Here is a 14,426-nt window from a genome sequence, read left to right as displayed (position 1 = left end):
TCAGAGCTCGGAAAATTTTCGTCTCAGAATTGTTTTTGTAGGACTCTTTCCACTAATTGGATCCTCAAGAATGACTGAATATATCTTCGGTTAACGTATTTTATTCAGCTGGAAGTCTCCAGAAAATTTCAATTGACGCCTGACGATACGTGCAACGGCAATTTTTCAAACATTTGTCCGCGGCTCGTAAGTCGTTGGCAACCGGTTGAGACTCGTGTCCGAGCGCAGCGCGGTATCAGTTCCTTCCGAGCAGCCGTAGTGAAATCACGTTAGTTGTGAGTCAAGAATTCAGATCGTCATGTGCCAACTTCGACTATTCGGGACATAGTCAAGCACCGATGCCTTATGGTTAAAACAAAAGGTTATGTAATGTTGTTCGATCAGTGTATTCTCATCAAACTTACTGTGAATAATTTACGAACGGCATGCAGAATATGGTGCATAAAAGAACCGAGCTTCTGAAATAAAAACAGCCGAGGACATCGAAGGTGAGTGTTGTGTATTAAATTTTCACTCTTTTGTGCAACTTCAGCTTTTAACGATTTCGATTCTCGACTCTGCGTCGAATGTCGTTTGTTTTTGTTTGTGTGGCTGACTTTCGGTAAGTGCGTAGTTGCATTGTTAGCAAGTTTAATTTATGTTAGTCTGTTTACACGCCAACTATACCACAAAAACTGCGAATGGGCTTGGAATCGAGTGTAATTATTACGCTGCATAGTGGTAAGCGTTTTGTGAAAAGAAAATGCCCCGATAATCTTCCGTTGTGGTTTTCTTTCTAACATTCTGGAAAACCGGGCCTTCCGGAAGGTGACCTTCATGCGAGTTGCGTCTTTGATTACGGTTCGCGGATCGAGTCTTTCACGTGGATGAACGTTTGTAAAATGAAAATGTTATTGCGTGGTTGATTTCGTAATCCTTATTATTACTACCTAACTAAATTCAAGGCATTACGACGTTACTAATCGTTTCGAAATCGCGAGAGAATCTAAATCGTCAACTGTTAATGATTCCTCAGACAGTACCGTTTATAAATTCGGGATCACTTTTCGAATTTTAGATCCGGACAAAAAGTTCGACAACTCAGCCGAAAAAAAAAAAAAATAACACTTTTAGGACTTTTTTGGCTGAGATATTTTTGTCCTCATCGATAATTTGGAAAGTGATCCCTAACTTATGAACGGTACTGTACCTGTTATATTTTGGATAAATATGGTGAATTTTTAATGCTATCCAAATCGTTATTAAAGATCCATAAAGTACTCACAAAATGTTTTTTATCTTACCTGATTGCAGAGAGAAACTGAAACAATGTTAATTGGCATTAGTAATTACCTAGATTGAAAGGCCGTGTCGATAAATCGTGGAAGACACCACTCGGTAGCGGAACTGATGAACTTATTACATATAAACAACAGGTATTAAACAATCCCACTCATTTATCCCTTGTTTATGTAATTGGCAAGATTTTCCTAAACTTGGCATAACGCATTACCTACAAACCAAAATTTGCATGCATTTAAACATTATTGAGTATATGGATGTTTAATTAGATCAAATATTAAAAAAATTTTGTTCGTTTGTCCTTTAGCTGATTACAGAATGGAGCTACCGTAAGAATGAATGAGGTTAGCGAGTATCCGCATTAAGTGACCCCGGTAATACAATGTTTGAAAACAAAATCCAGAAAGTGAACAGTTCGCAATTTTGTGGAAGACTAGAAAGCAGGTACAGGTTTGAGATCATTCTTGATTATACTTTTAGGCTATTTGCAATTTGAGAAATTTGTCAGTGAGTTGAAATTAATTGGTATTCAGTCCTTCATTATATTTACAAAAATAAGAGTAATTTTTCAACGTTTTGTATATTAATTTTTCGAAGCAAATACTAATTAAATGTTGTTATTTCTTACCTGTTAACAGGGGCAAACGATATTACAGCACTGTCAACCACATTTAGCGATGATCCGAATGACCTAACCCAATCAATCGATCTTTGACAACGAACTAGAAATTAAATCACAAGCTATGCAGTGAATAAAACTGAAAGGTACATATTTAACATGATTTTTAATTACCATATCCCTTTTCATCGTAAATGATTTTATCTGCTCACTAATTTTATGCATTTCTTCAAAATCTGTGCTTATTTTATGAGGCCCCTAGTATTAATTAATTTTTGCAGTTCGTTTATAATTAAATCAGGAACCACTGAAATATCATGCAAGTAACTTATTTTGAGACAGTCTGTAGTGACATGAAATATGATCCAAATAAATTGTGCAAGTAATATTTTATTATATCCTTATTGTAGTGTGAAAAGTGTGTCATCACCATACAACCTGAGATGCTACGAGAACTACTACATGTAAAGTGTGGAGCAACCTGGAGGAGGTAAGAAAACTTATGTTAATTACTTATGTTAATTATTGTTTGATAATTCAATGTGGTGCATTGGAAATTTTTGTCATTGCATGACATGCGGTGAATAAATATGGAACTAGACAACAGTAATAATTTACCTGAGAACTAAAAATCCAGTTTGCTAAATTAATTCGAGTTTCCTTTTTCGCTTTTTTAGAGTTAAGCAGAGACATCCGAGTAACTTCTCCATTACTCAGCAACGTTGGTGAGTTTGCATGTCTTAGGTTACGGGTATTTCCCTGGGACTCCTTTATCATGTGGCGTGGCGGTAACAATTGTTACACAAATCTTCGATTTCCTAGCTGCATGGATAGGCTCATTCATGATCGCAACGTTGCTTGACTTTAAATTGGATCTTTTTTTTACGTAGCAATTGAGCTATTTTACCATAGCTACTCAGTTAGAAATTTTGCACGTTGCTGAAAGTGGAATGAGCATCGCGACAGGTTACCATCACTTACTCGACATTCGCGAGAACAAATTGTGTTTAGCTACAGATATATTAATCTACCAACGTTTGAATTTTCGAATGATGTTGTTTAAGTGGTGAATAAATCTGAGGTTTAAACATATGCCAACGATTGTTTAATCGATAGCATTTCAAAGTCTGGCAGAATGTATTAACGTAATCAAATTGCATGATATATCTTGAATCATTTTCAATTTTTTAATACCCAGCAACTATCGAATAACTACAGGCTTAGCTCGCTTAGAAAAATGCTGATTAGCATTCAGGATGTTTTTAATCCATCTTACAAAAGGTTTATGTACTGATAGTCAGCCAGCAATCACTAAAATAGTATTTTCGCTGACTAGAGTACAGAAACATTTTGCATCCCACAGGTAACCAATGAAAAAGTAAGTCACAGTGACCACGGCGCGAATGAGGAAGAATGATGTGTGTTGGAAAGTATGGAGAATCGTTTAGAGCGAATATAGGTAATCGGGTAGGTAGGAGGTCGTTTTGGGATCCGTCGCGGGGTTTAATGTAGATGTGTGTGTGTGAATCTCTTCAACATTTCCGTTGGGTGGTTTCGTTGGGAATTAGGCGAGGGTAGGAAGGTCGCGATGTGTCGCGATGTTACAAATTTTTGTAATCCACAGCGTCAAATGATCACAGTGATTTTCCTCAAGAAATACTCAAACGACTTGAATATAAGAGTCTCTAAATTATTAGTGAGCTTTCAAATTTGAACGAGGTTCAATTTCCCATTTCTTGTCTATTCAATTATTTAGTCATTATCGATAATTATTTCATTAAATTGATCTCTGTGATCGTCTGAATGGGCAAAACACATCTCTGGACCATCTATCGCGTTCCGTGGTACGCTAGAGGGGGAGAGATGCTGAGCTCGAAGACGTCGCGTCGAAGAGGACCGCCGACCGTCACGCCACACAATAATGCATGTCCTCCAACTTCCCTCCCGGACTTGATTAGCTTCTCAGAACAACAATTCGCATCGCAATGTGTCGGATTCAAGGAGACACAGATGCGGCTTGGGTTTCTGCAGAATTTTGCGACAAGTCCTAGATATTGAAGGTTTTTTGACAGGTTAATCGATCGTGCCGATTTGCGCGTAGTAATCACGGGAATCAGACGCGCCTTTTGCGCGATGATTGAGAATCAGGGTGGCTACACACCGGGAAAACCGGGATAGGTAAGGGAATTTCGTCATCAGAGTTATGATGGAACATACGGTAAAACGCACTTCTTTTATATATCATTTAATAAATGCGAATCGATCGATCGCTCCTTTTGCTTAACGATTTCGTAAATGGTACATGAAAAAATAAAGCATTTTCTATACGTGAAGCCTTCCGCTTTTCAATTAATTTTCTTACCAAGAACTGAGTTTTCAAGTTGAAGTTGACCGCGCCTTTTGCGCGTTGACTTGATACTTTTTGGTTCTGAGAGACAGAGTGGCATATGTAAGACGGCAGTCAATTCACGGAGATAAAAATCGCGGAGTGTATAGTGATAGTGAAGAATCTTCTCGTAAGTATTTATAAAGCATATTTATTTCAGTAATTCTAGGTACAAAATTAATTTTGATCAAAAAGTTTATAATTTTTTTCATTAATAATAGAAATGATTTTGTCATTGTGCTAATCATAATTTCGTCTGTTTCAGCTAATTGAACCTTTTGTTTGTTTCAGCTAATCAAGCCTTTTGTCTGTTTCAGCTAATCAAACCTTTCGTCTGTTTCAGCTAACCAAATTTGTTGTCACTTGCAGCTCATAAAAACTTGTCTGTTTCAGCTAACCAAACCTTTTATCTGTTTCAGCTAATCAAGCCTTTTGTCTGTTTCAGCTAATCAAACCTTTCGTCTGTTTCAGCTAACCAAACTTTTTGTCACTTTCAGCTCATAAAAACTTGTCTGTTTCAGCTAACCAAACCTTTTATCTGTTTCAGCTAATCAAATCTTGTATCTGTTTCAGCTAATCAAATCTTGTATCTGTTTCAGCTAATCAAATCTTGTATCTGTTTCAGCCAACAAAACTTTTTATCTGTTTCAGCTAACCAAACCTTTTATCTATTTCAGCTGAACAAACCTTTTATCTGTTTCAGCTAACCAAACTTTTTAACCGTTTCAGGTAATCAAACTTCTTGTCTGTTTCAGCTAATCAAATGTTTTGTATTTCCGATGAAACTTTATTTTATGAATATCTAAAGCGATTTGTGTAACCAATTCCGGAATCGTCTATAAAGCCTTGATAAATCTTTCTAAAATCGAATCGAGATGTGTATAAAAATTGCTGATCGGAGAAATATCTCACATCTGGAGGCTTGGGAGAGTATATTTTTTGACGTAAAATATTTCCCCGATCAGCAATTTTTCATAGCACATCCCCAATTCGATTTTCAGAGGGCTGTTAACAATTCTGAGGATTGTATCAGAAATTGATTTCGATGTTGATAACGAAAGTTACATCGGAACGACTTCAGTTCGTATTTCCGATATATCCCAAGTATTTCCGACGTTACTTCCGTTACGAAATTTTGCAGTCAATTTTGTTTTCAATCGTTCTTGCTGCAATAACATCATTTGTTAATATACTTGTGATGTATTTCGTTAAGTTCAATTAACAATCGTAGATTTTTTCATTTTTATGATCAAAACGGAACTGAGGTAACATTAGGAAAGGAGACCGATCTCCATGCAGGCAGTTCGCCAAAACCTGAGTTAATTTGGGTACCGCAGAATACCGTATTACTATAGAGACTTGAAAATCACTGCAGAATTTGCAGCACAGAGATCGGTCTCCTTCCCTCTTACTCCCTGCACCGACTCAGCACGTAATTTTGACGCTCGGCATTTGGCTGTTGCGTTGGTACCCATTTTCAGGATCGTTTTTATTTGCCGTAAACAGCGTGGCGCCGCAGCGTCAATTTGCCGTCGCGTCGATTCAACGCTCGTGAACATCCAGCCCATGTCGTATGTGTTATGGCACATGGTGAGACATTTGTACGCGCGCCGTCTGCTCCTACATTTCTTTCTTATCTCTCTTTCTCATTTACTCTTACTCCCCCACTTTCCCTTCTTTCGTCACGTGCCCGTAAACGGCGCTGACATTTCGCAGATAAATGCTTTTCGGTACAATTATCCCAAGGTTTATTAAAGTCGGAGAAATTCTGAATTTGTTGCTGGGTACTTTTGAAATTTTATATATATACGTATATGAGTACCTAGTGTGTGGCGCCACGCCGGCCATTGCGCGGTCGTATTTTGCCACCAAAAGTATGGCGGAGTTTTGTTTTTCCGATTACCTGGTAAAAGGGTATTAATTTTGCTATAAATACGTTGTAAACGGTGATATTTCTTATCGGAAATAAGCGATCTCAAGCCGAAGAACGGTGGTGAAGTGTTAACGTAGTGTTTTAAAGTGAATTGAACGTGCAAAACTGGTTGTTTGCAAACTCGCTCTTGGCGTGCGAGAGGCTCGCATGCAGCGCTACAACACACAATATACACATACCAGATTTTTCCCCCCGATAAATGTGGTGCGTTCGCGATTTGGTGTACGATGAAAATCTTTGACCTGTATTAAACTACATGAATTTGCAAGTGATCGCGGATACGACAAACGTAATTCGCATCTCGGTATTAGCATAAACGCTACCCTAAACGGCAGTGTGTGTGTGTGTATCTAGTTTTCTCTCAGTTTTTTCTTCTTTTTCTCTCGAATTTAAGACCTCTTGCTTGGTTAACTCGGTAAAGTGTATTCGGTGTATTCAATAGTATGACGCTAAAACAACTGTCCCCGCATCGTTCGGGGCTAATATCGATGGCATGTGCTCCGTAAGCTGTCGCTTGACAAACTTTAATTAAACAATTTTTGAACTAAGAATACTACACCATAATGGCTACCGCAGAGTTCGATACTGATTTGTTTGAAAAGAGGCTGCAGTCTCTGAAAGATTCGCAAGAATCGATACAGGCCCTATCGTCGTGGTGCCTAGAGAGGCGGCCGCATCACAAAAAGATCGTTGCCACTTGGCTCCAGGTTTTGAAGAAAGGTAAGAATCCAGCAGTCGCTCTTTTATTGTTACGCATTAACAGCACCTTTATCTCTCATTTATTTTAATCTTTACTTATATCCATTTTCATTCTACAGTGAAAGTTGAGCATCGACTGACGCTTTTCTACCTGGCGAACGACGTCATTCAATACTCGAAGCGTAAAAACTTTGAGTTTGTTGAGTCGTGGGGTACGACGTTGCAACGAGCCACGACTATGGTCAGGGACGAGAAAGTAAAACACAGAATATTAAGGATCTTCAAAATATGGGATCAGCGTCAAGTTTACGATGAAGAATTTCTGGCTGATTTATCTGGCTTGCTGTCCGCAGCCCCTAAGAAAAAACCAGACCCACAGCCTACTGCAACCAATGATGAATTTCAAGCCAGTTTGCTGATCTCTACTATGAGATCTTGCGCTACTCTTGAACAGGCCACTGACTCAAGGTAAGAAATATGCATTTATTACTTAGAAACTGTAGACGCTCCATTGAAATAGCTGAACCTGAATTTTGTTCTTTATTTTTGTTTCAAAATTTTACGAAAAGTCAGTATCTCCCAAACAATATTATTATTTTTCACTTTTCTCAGATTACATATCCTATGAGAAAATTTAACATTATACCGAAGTTGCAAAAAAAAAAGAAAGATATGCATTTGTTATTATTGTTCAGAAAAAAATACTAAATAATTAGGGTAGCGATAAGAGCTGGAAATTTAAAAAATCTTAAAATATAAGAGACATTTTATGAGTTGTAAAAGTTTAAGAACTTTTGGCTAATTTGGAACCAAATGTGGATATACTTTTTCTTTAGTCATATGAGGCTGAAATTAGTAACGTTAATGTAATGAAACCTTGGAGAAGAAAAGAGACAATCACTATTTTCTAGTTTTCAATATAAGAATATATTTAACCTTATTATAATTCAGTGCATATCAGACATTGCTGTAATTGCGAAGTAAACATTTTACAAAAAACGTGAATTATTACTATAATATTATTAATTTCAGCTTTTTGTACTTATCTTAAGTGTATAACAAATGTTTTAATCTCTGCTGCATAGGATGTTCCTTTTTTCTATGAACATTAACTTTTTAATGAAAGTGAATGATACCTTGTATAATGCGTAACAATTAGTATAGAATGGTGAATGTTGCATTCTTGAATTTTTCGAAAAACTATAACCATTTATATTGTTTCAATGCATTTCACTATTGGTGGTGAATATTCATGAATTCTTTTTCTAAATACGCAAGGTTGCAAGATTTGAGAGACAGCAACACGGATATTGATAATGCGGAGCAATTGTGCGCATCCTTAAAAGACAGAAGACACGTGGAAGATGCGGAAAAAGACGTTGACATTGCGGTGGGAAATATTGAGAATTATATTTCCGCACTGGAGGCGGAAATCAGGGAAAGAACGCAAGTTTTGGATTTACTAGAACAGGCGGATCAGTTTTATGAAACTCAACGTGGGGAGGTGAAAATAGTCACAAATGTAAGTTTCAATATCATTACAGAACAACCTTATCTGCACATTTTTTATGCATCTAAGATAATGAAACTCAGTTGTTGTGTTTCGGTACTTGAAACTCCAATTACTTTTTCGTCTTTCAGGCATACAGAAACTTTGGTAGTCGCGTAAAAAATTTGAAGAAGAAGCTCGATGAGCTACTTCCAACGCTGGTGTCCCCAATCCCATCGCCAGACATAAATGCACCATCTCCGAGTCCAGATAGCGATATCGAACTTCCCGGTGACGAGCATCATGGCATTAATCAATCGTCACTGATTGATATTCCGCCTCCGTCGATGTACGGTTCTTACAGGCAGGATTATGAGCCAATGCCTGTACCTGCGCCCGAACAGTCACAGGGGAACATGTCGGGTGACTTTACTGGTAACTTCTCGTCCTTCATGGGAGGAAATGTCGAATTCGATACGGTAAATTATTATTTTTAACCATTTTTTACTATATTTTTAACAGCTCGTCACTTGAATTCCCGAATGTAACTAGCCTCTTGTTAAAATTGATTTGTCTTACTTTTTTTTTTATCTTCAAAGTGACAACAATTGATTACTAATAGTGTGTGATTTGATTTTTAGCGGAATATATTCAATGACAGATCGGCAACTCCTACAGGAATGAGCCAGTACAATGACTCCTCGGAGGTATGTTTCATTTAATATAGTGGTAATTTAATATTTTATTATTCTAATTTCATTATTTCTTTATTCGCGAAATCAAAACATTAAACATACAAAAGTATACGGTATGATACGTTTTAAAGAAATTTCACAAATTATGAGTAATTCCGTGTCTCTGTAACCGATTGAAACTCATGCAGTCATAAAATAATTTTCAACGATTGATTGAAATTACATATGTGTGTCAAATTTTTTTGTGTTTACAGGCAAAGCCGATTGAAGTTATTAACATGCGCCCTTCAAAAGCAGAAGGGTCAGGTGATGGATTCAGCATTTCAAGTTTTTTAAAGTCTGTGCTCCCATCTTCCGAGGCAATTTCAAACAGTTCAAACATTCCCGGACTCGGATTGGACGCATCTGGAACACCGATGAAGTCTCCACCACCTGGAGATTACCTTCATTCGTCGCCACTACAGCAACATCTATCCACTCCTGTAAACTCTAGAGGAATGAATGTGCAAAATACGCCAATTAGCAATTTGGGCAATTGTCAGCAACTGCCGCACAGCACGCCTTTGCAGGGAGTTAGAAGCTTGACGATTGACTCGCACACACCTTCTCCGTACTCGAGTCAGAATAGTCAAGGAAACAACACTACCATGAACTTGGCTTTCGACAACACACCGAATTCCGTCAACCCTTTACCTCCTCCGCCTATGCCGCCGCCAATTTTTCTGGATGATGAAAATTGCTACAACAAACTTCCCCCAAAATTTCCCACCTGGTCCTCAGCCAATGAATTGAACAAGGAACCGTCTGGCTGGGATGAGAAAGGTAAGAAACACGTGGAATCGAACAGAGAGCTGTGAGAAATTTTTCTCTCACATATCAAACATCGCAATTTTTGATTTCACTCAAGTTCCCCCTGTCAGATTATCCGACGAATTGTACACAACATGAAAACCTGTGCTCAATTTCCATTGAAACAATTCCACACAATTTTAAATATTCGAAATAGATGCTTCCACTGTAAAATCCCCCAGGAAATGATACCATGCCCCAAATTTGGCCACCAGATACTGGTGACAGGTCCGGTAATGAGCGTTGGGATTCTGCAAATGAGGTCTGGCCGAGCGCAAGACTAAAGAATGATATGTTGTCGGAAACGCCCGAGTCGCCACCACTCTTTGAAAAAGCTGGGTTCATTGATCCTATAGAATACGATGACTCTCAACCTCAAGTACCTCTGCTCAGCAGTAGCGGCGATGTGGATCACAGGTAACGTATTGATAAATTTTACGAAACGTTTTGTTACAAATCGATACTGAGTCTAATGCCTTGTTACGTGCGTAAATTAGGGTAATACCATTGCCATTAAACGTGGAAAATCAGTTGCCACATCGACTGATGAAAGGTGCAGATGTGGATCACAGGAATCTCATAAGTCTAACGGGCAGCCCTGCGAATCACAGCAATCCGACAGATCAGTCGCTGTCTATATTGGGCAATGCAAATTCCGCCTGGCCTCCGACCGACCAGGATTACAGGTACGCGATTTATTTATCCTTACACGGAGCGGGATCCAAATCTGCTTTGGCAGATTATTTATTAACGTATGAAAAATTTTCTCAATTTATTACCAGGCAACAAATGCAGCCAGGTGACATCGTCGAGAGTGTCGACATGGAAATGTCCGACGACGAAGGTGATGGTAAGCAAAAGAGCAGCAGGGTTCTCGTTGATCTAAGATCGCAAGACCGAGATATGCGCCCTTTGCTCCCACCACCAGGTCATCACCTTGACATGGACATGCGAATGATCCCGCTGCCACCTAGTGGTCAGATACAATCTCGCCCTCCTCCGCTGCTGCCGGTACCAAATTCTCACAGTATCCATCAAAATCAGCCGCAGTTTCATCACAGTTCGCAAAACTTTCACAGCAATCAGTTAAACTTCCATCAAAATCGCCCTGACTTTCGACCAAATCAGCAGAACTTTCACCAAAATCATCCTCCAGAATTCCGTCACAACGAGCCGAACGTTCGGCCACCAAATCAACCCAACTTTCACCAGAATCAGCAGCAGCCGCAACAACAACAACAACAACAACAACAACAACAACAACAACAACAACAACAGCAGCAAGAGTTTTACCACAATCAGCAGCAACAGCAGCAGGAATTTCGCCAGAATCAGCAACAAAAGCAGCAGCAACAAGAATTCGAGTTTCAGGATAATCAAAACAGGCGACGAATCAGCCAAGATTTTCAGGGTGAGCCTCTACAGTGCGGGAGGTACACGGTGCCCGCTGACCATCATCAGCGAGATCCAGGTTTTCAGAGGAACGATCAACGCGGTCGTGGTCGCGGTTTTCCTCGTAACAGGAGGGACAGATTTTCCGATGATCACAATCAGCAGAGAATTCTTGTCAACAACCAGATGAACAACCGGCGACCGAATAAGAATTTCGGTCAAGAACCGGACAGTGAAAGATCTCCGACGGAAATCCTGCCGAATAACAGACCGCTCCTGTTGCAGCCCCCTGAAACTGTTGTAGTTCTCGACGACGACGGTATGCCGATATCAATACCGACTGATAATGAAATCGAGGAAATTCCAGCAACGAATTCACAGCAGGAACAAATGCAGCCTACGCATCAAGGTATCGAGGCGGAGGAAACCGACGCGATTATTCCGTCCGAAGAAACAACAGCCGAGGTTCAAGCTGTGCTGGAGAAAGTCATGCGGCCGGAAGTTACTCCTGAAGAACAAAATCAGACCGCGTCGGAAACTGCGGTGAGCGAAGATATCGCGAAGCTGGAAATGCCGACGGTGACTGAGATTTTACAGGAGGAAACACCGCAGCAGCAGCAAGAACAGGAGGAAGGTGGGGAGACGGTTAGAGATGAGAACCAGCTGGAGTCATTGGAGTCGAATTCAGAAGTGGAGCAGCCCACGCAGCTATCCGAACAGCTAGAGGCGCTCATGAACTCTAACAACAAGCAGACTAATAACAATTTGAAAAGGCAGCTGTCGGAGAACGGCGGAAACTTCGGTGATGATCACCATCATCATCATCATCATCAAAATAATCCTCAGCAACACAATCAGGTCGAAGGTACGCCTATAAAAAAACGTCCACTTCTACCCAATGGTCCACCGATCAGCCAATTGACTGGCGGACCGCTGATGCCTACTGGCCACTTGCTCGGCCCAAACGGATCTCTCATGACTACCGGTGGCCAAATGGAAATTCACCCTGTCGTTGTCTATGAGTACGACAGTTCCAATTCCGGGTTTAGGCCACGCGGCGCAGGTGGTGGACCTCCAGGATCTCCCTTCCCACTTTGGAGAGGCAACGGACCTCCCCGAGGTAGAGGTGGATTCAGAGGTGGGCCCAGGGCACCTTGGGTCGACAGAGGTGGAGGCAGGGGTGGCGGTCCTAGAGAAAATTTTAGTCCCAGAGGACAGAAGCGTGGAGGCAGCAGTCAGTTTAGGGGAGGATTCAGGGGTCGAGGTCGGGGTAACAATTGGTAGGATTATTCTTATAAATAGGTATTGATTATATGGTTAGATAATGTGTGTATGTATATATGTATATATATATATATGGATATTATATACATATATCCATATATATCTAAGACTTAGGGAATCGAAACTATAAAATGCTACTATTATTATCATTATTATTATTGATTTTTTTTTCTTGATCTCTTCGCGACGTGTAAAAAAAAAAAAAAAAAAAAAAAAAAACAATTTTTATTTTAACCCCGAAAACGGAAAACGGTAGTAGTGAATAATTGTTAACGAACACAAGACGACGATGTATTTCTTTCCGGTAGTACGGAAGGAAGTACAAGAAAGATTGTAACGTGAAATTTATTAGTAGTATATACGTGTTACAATAATAACCGCATGAATTCTTTTGTTCTGTTCTATTTCCAATTTTTTTTTTTTTTTTTTTTTTTTTTTTTTTTTTTTTTTTTTTTTTTTTTTTTTTTATTTTACTCTCATCCCCCCCCCCCCATCAATGAGAAGAAACTGTTTAGCAAACATGAGATTTGAAAGTAAAAAAGAAAAAGAAAATGAAAAAAAAATAAAATCGCAAAAATGTGTTTATGATATCGTACCTACTGATATACATATTGTAATAATATGGTTCGTGTATTTGACATAATAGGTGTTTTAATGTACATATTAATTGATTGATTAATTAATTAATTATATTTATTATGCCGTGTATTCATTTTCTTTCCTACTGTGTAAGTATATATTTATACACACGCACACATACTCACGTATCGTATCGTATCGCATCGTATCGTGTATTTACGCTGAATTTCTCCACAATAATAGTTTGAACTTGCAGCGCGCGGTGATCTAGGGGGTTTGTTTCATATTATTTAATCATTCAATTGAAGTGGAAGGATGACGGTGTTTAACTTTTGACGAACATTTACAGAAATTTTGTCACAAAGTATATACTTATCGTTAGAATTAGAAAAAAATGAAAGAGTCAAGTTAGTAATATTTGAAAAGAAATCACGGGGTATCGTTGTAATTTTCTCATTGTCAAAGTTTAATGTGTATATTAAATTCTCACGTGTGCTTATTATCATGCTTATAGATATAGATGTTAATTGAAAGATTTATAGTCTGTATTAGATAGGAGCGAGAGTGGGAGAGAGAGGGAGAGAGAGAGAGATTAGGAAAAATTTTCAATAATGAATCCTGTTTGCATTTTCTGTTTTCTTTTTTTTTTCTTTCTTTTCCTTCTTTAATCTTCTCACAGTCTTACGTAAAATCTTGATTATCCGACGGAAGGACCCGAGTTGACCAAAAAATTTTATACCTTTTTTTGTTTTTCCTTCCATCACATACTTTTATAAACTTATATAAATATATATGGATGATAACTTCCGCGTGTATTAATAAATACAACCTTTTACCTACATTCATCGCTGTACTGCGTGCGTGGATTTCCTCATTGCAGCTTGTTCATTTATTATCATTTTTTTTGTTCTCTTCTCGGCCATCATTACCAAGTGCATTTCAATATAGTGTATTGCAATATGTATGTAAATAAGTCGCACTGCGTAGGAGAAGAAAATCTAATAATAATAATAATAATAATAATAATAATATTAATAGTAAATAGTAAATTTAGTCACATTTATTTACCGCATATACGAGAGAAATAATGTGATATATGAATAATTTCGATGTAAATAAGTATGACAGAGAGAGAGAGGGAGAGAGAGAGAGAGAGAGAGAAAGTGGAACGATAAAATGCCCGTGTTTTAGGTTTTGCGCACGCCACTACCGTACCACTT

General features: G+C 38.6%; 1 protein-coding gene and 1 long non-coding RNA gene across 2 annotated transcripts; both read left to right on the top strand.

Annotated features, from left to right (window-relative positions):
* Positions 1-1,972: 1,972 nt before the first annotated feature.
* LOC124183178 lies at positions 1,973-2,688 on the top strand. The gene is made up of 3 exons (XR_006870940.1): positions 1,973-2,046; positions 2,311-2,390; positions 2,578-2,688. It is a non-coding gene; the product is annotated as an uncharacterized LOC124183178 (long non-coding RNA).
* A 3,473-nt stretch (positions 2,689-6,161) lies between these two features.
* Positions 6,162-13,265, top strand: LOC124183164. The gene is made up of 9 exons (XM_046571307.1): positions 6,162-6,939; positions 7,038-7,386; positions 8,197-8,440; positions 8,560-8,886; positions 9,049-9,114; positions 9,357-9,924; positions 10,134-10,368; positions 10,449-10,637; positions 10,734-13,265. Exons 1-9 carry the CDS (start codon positions 6,783-6,785, stop codon positions 12,625-12,627), a joined length of 4,029 nt encoding a protein of 1,342 aa, XP_046427263.1. The 5' UTR covers positions 6,162-6,782; the 3' UTR covers positions 12,628-13,265.
* The last annotated feature ends 1,161 nt before the right edge of the window (positions 13,266-14,426 follow it).

This window comes from Neodiprion fabricii, chromosome 5, assembly GCF_021155785.1.
Source record: "Neodiprion fabricii isolate iyNeoFabr1 chromosome 5, iyNeoFabr1.1, whole genome shotgun sequence".
Taxonomy (NCBI): Eukaryota; Metazoa; Arthropoda; class Insecta; order Hymenoptera; family Diprionidae; genus Neodiprion; species Neodiprion fabricii.
The sequence above is the reverse complement of the archived record's forward strand: the minus strand, read 5'-3'. Positions and strand labels throughout refer to the sequence as shown.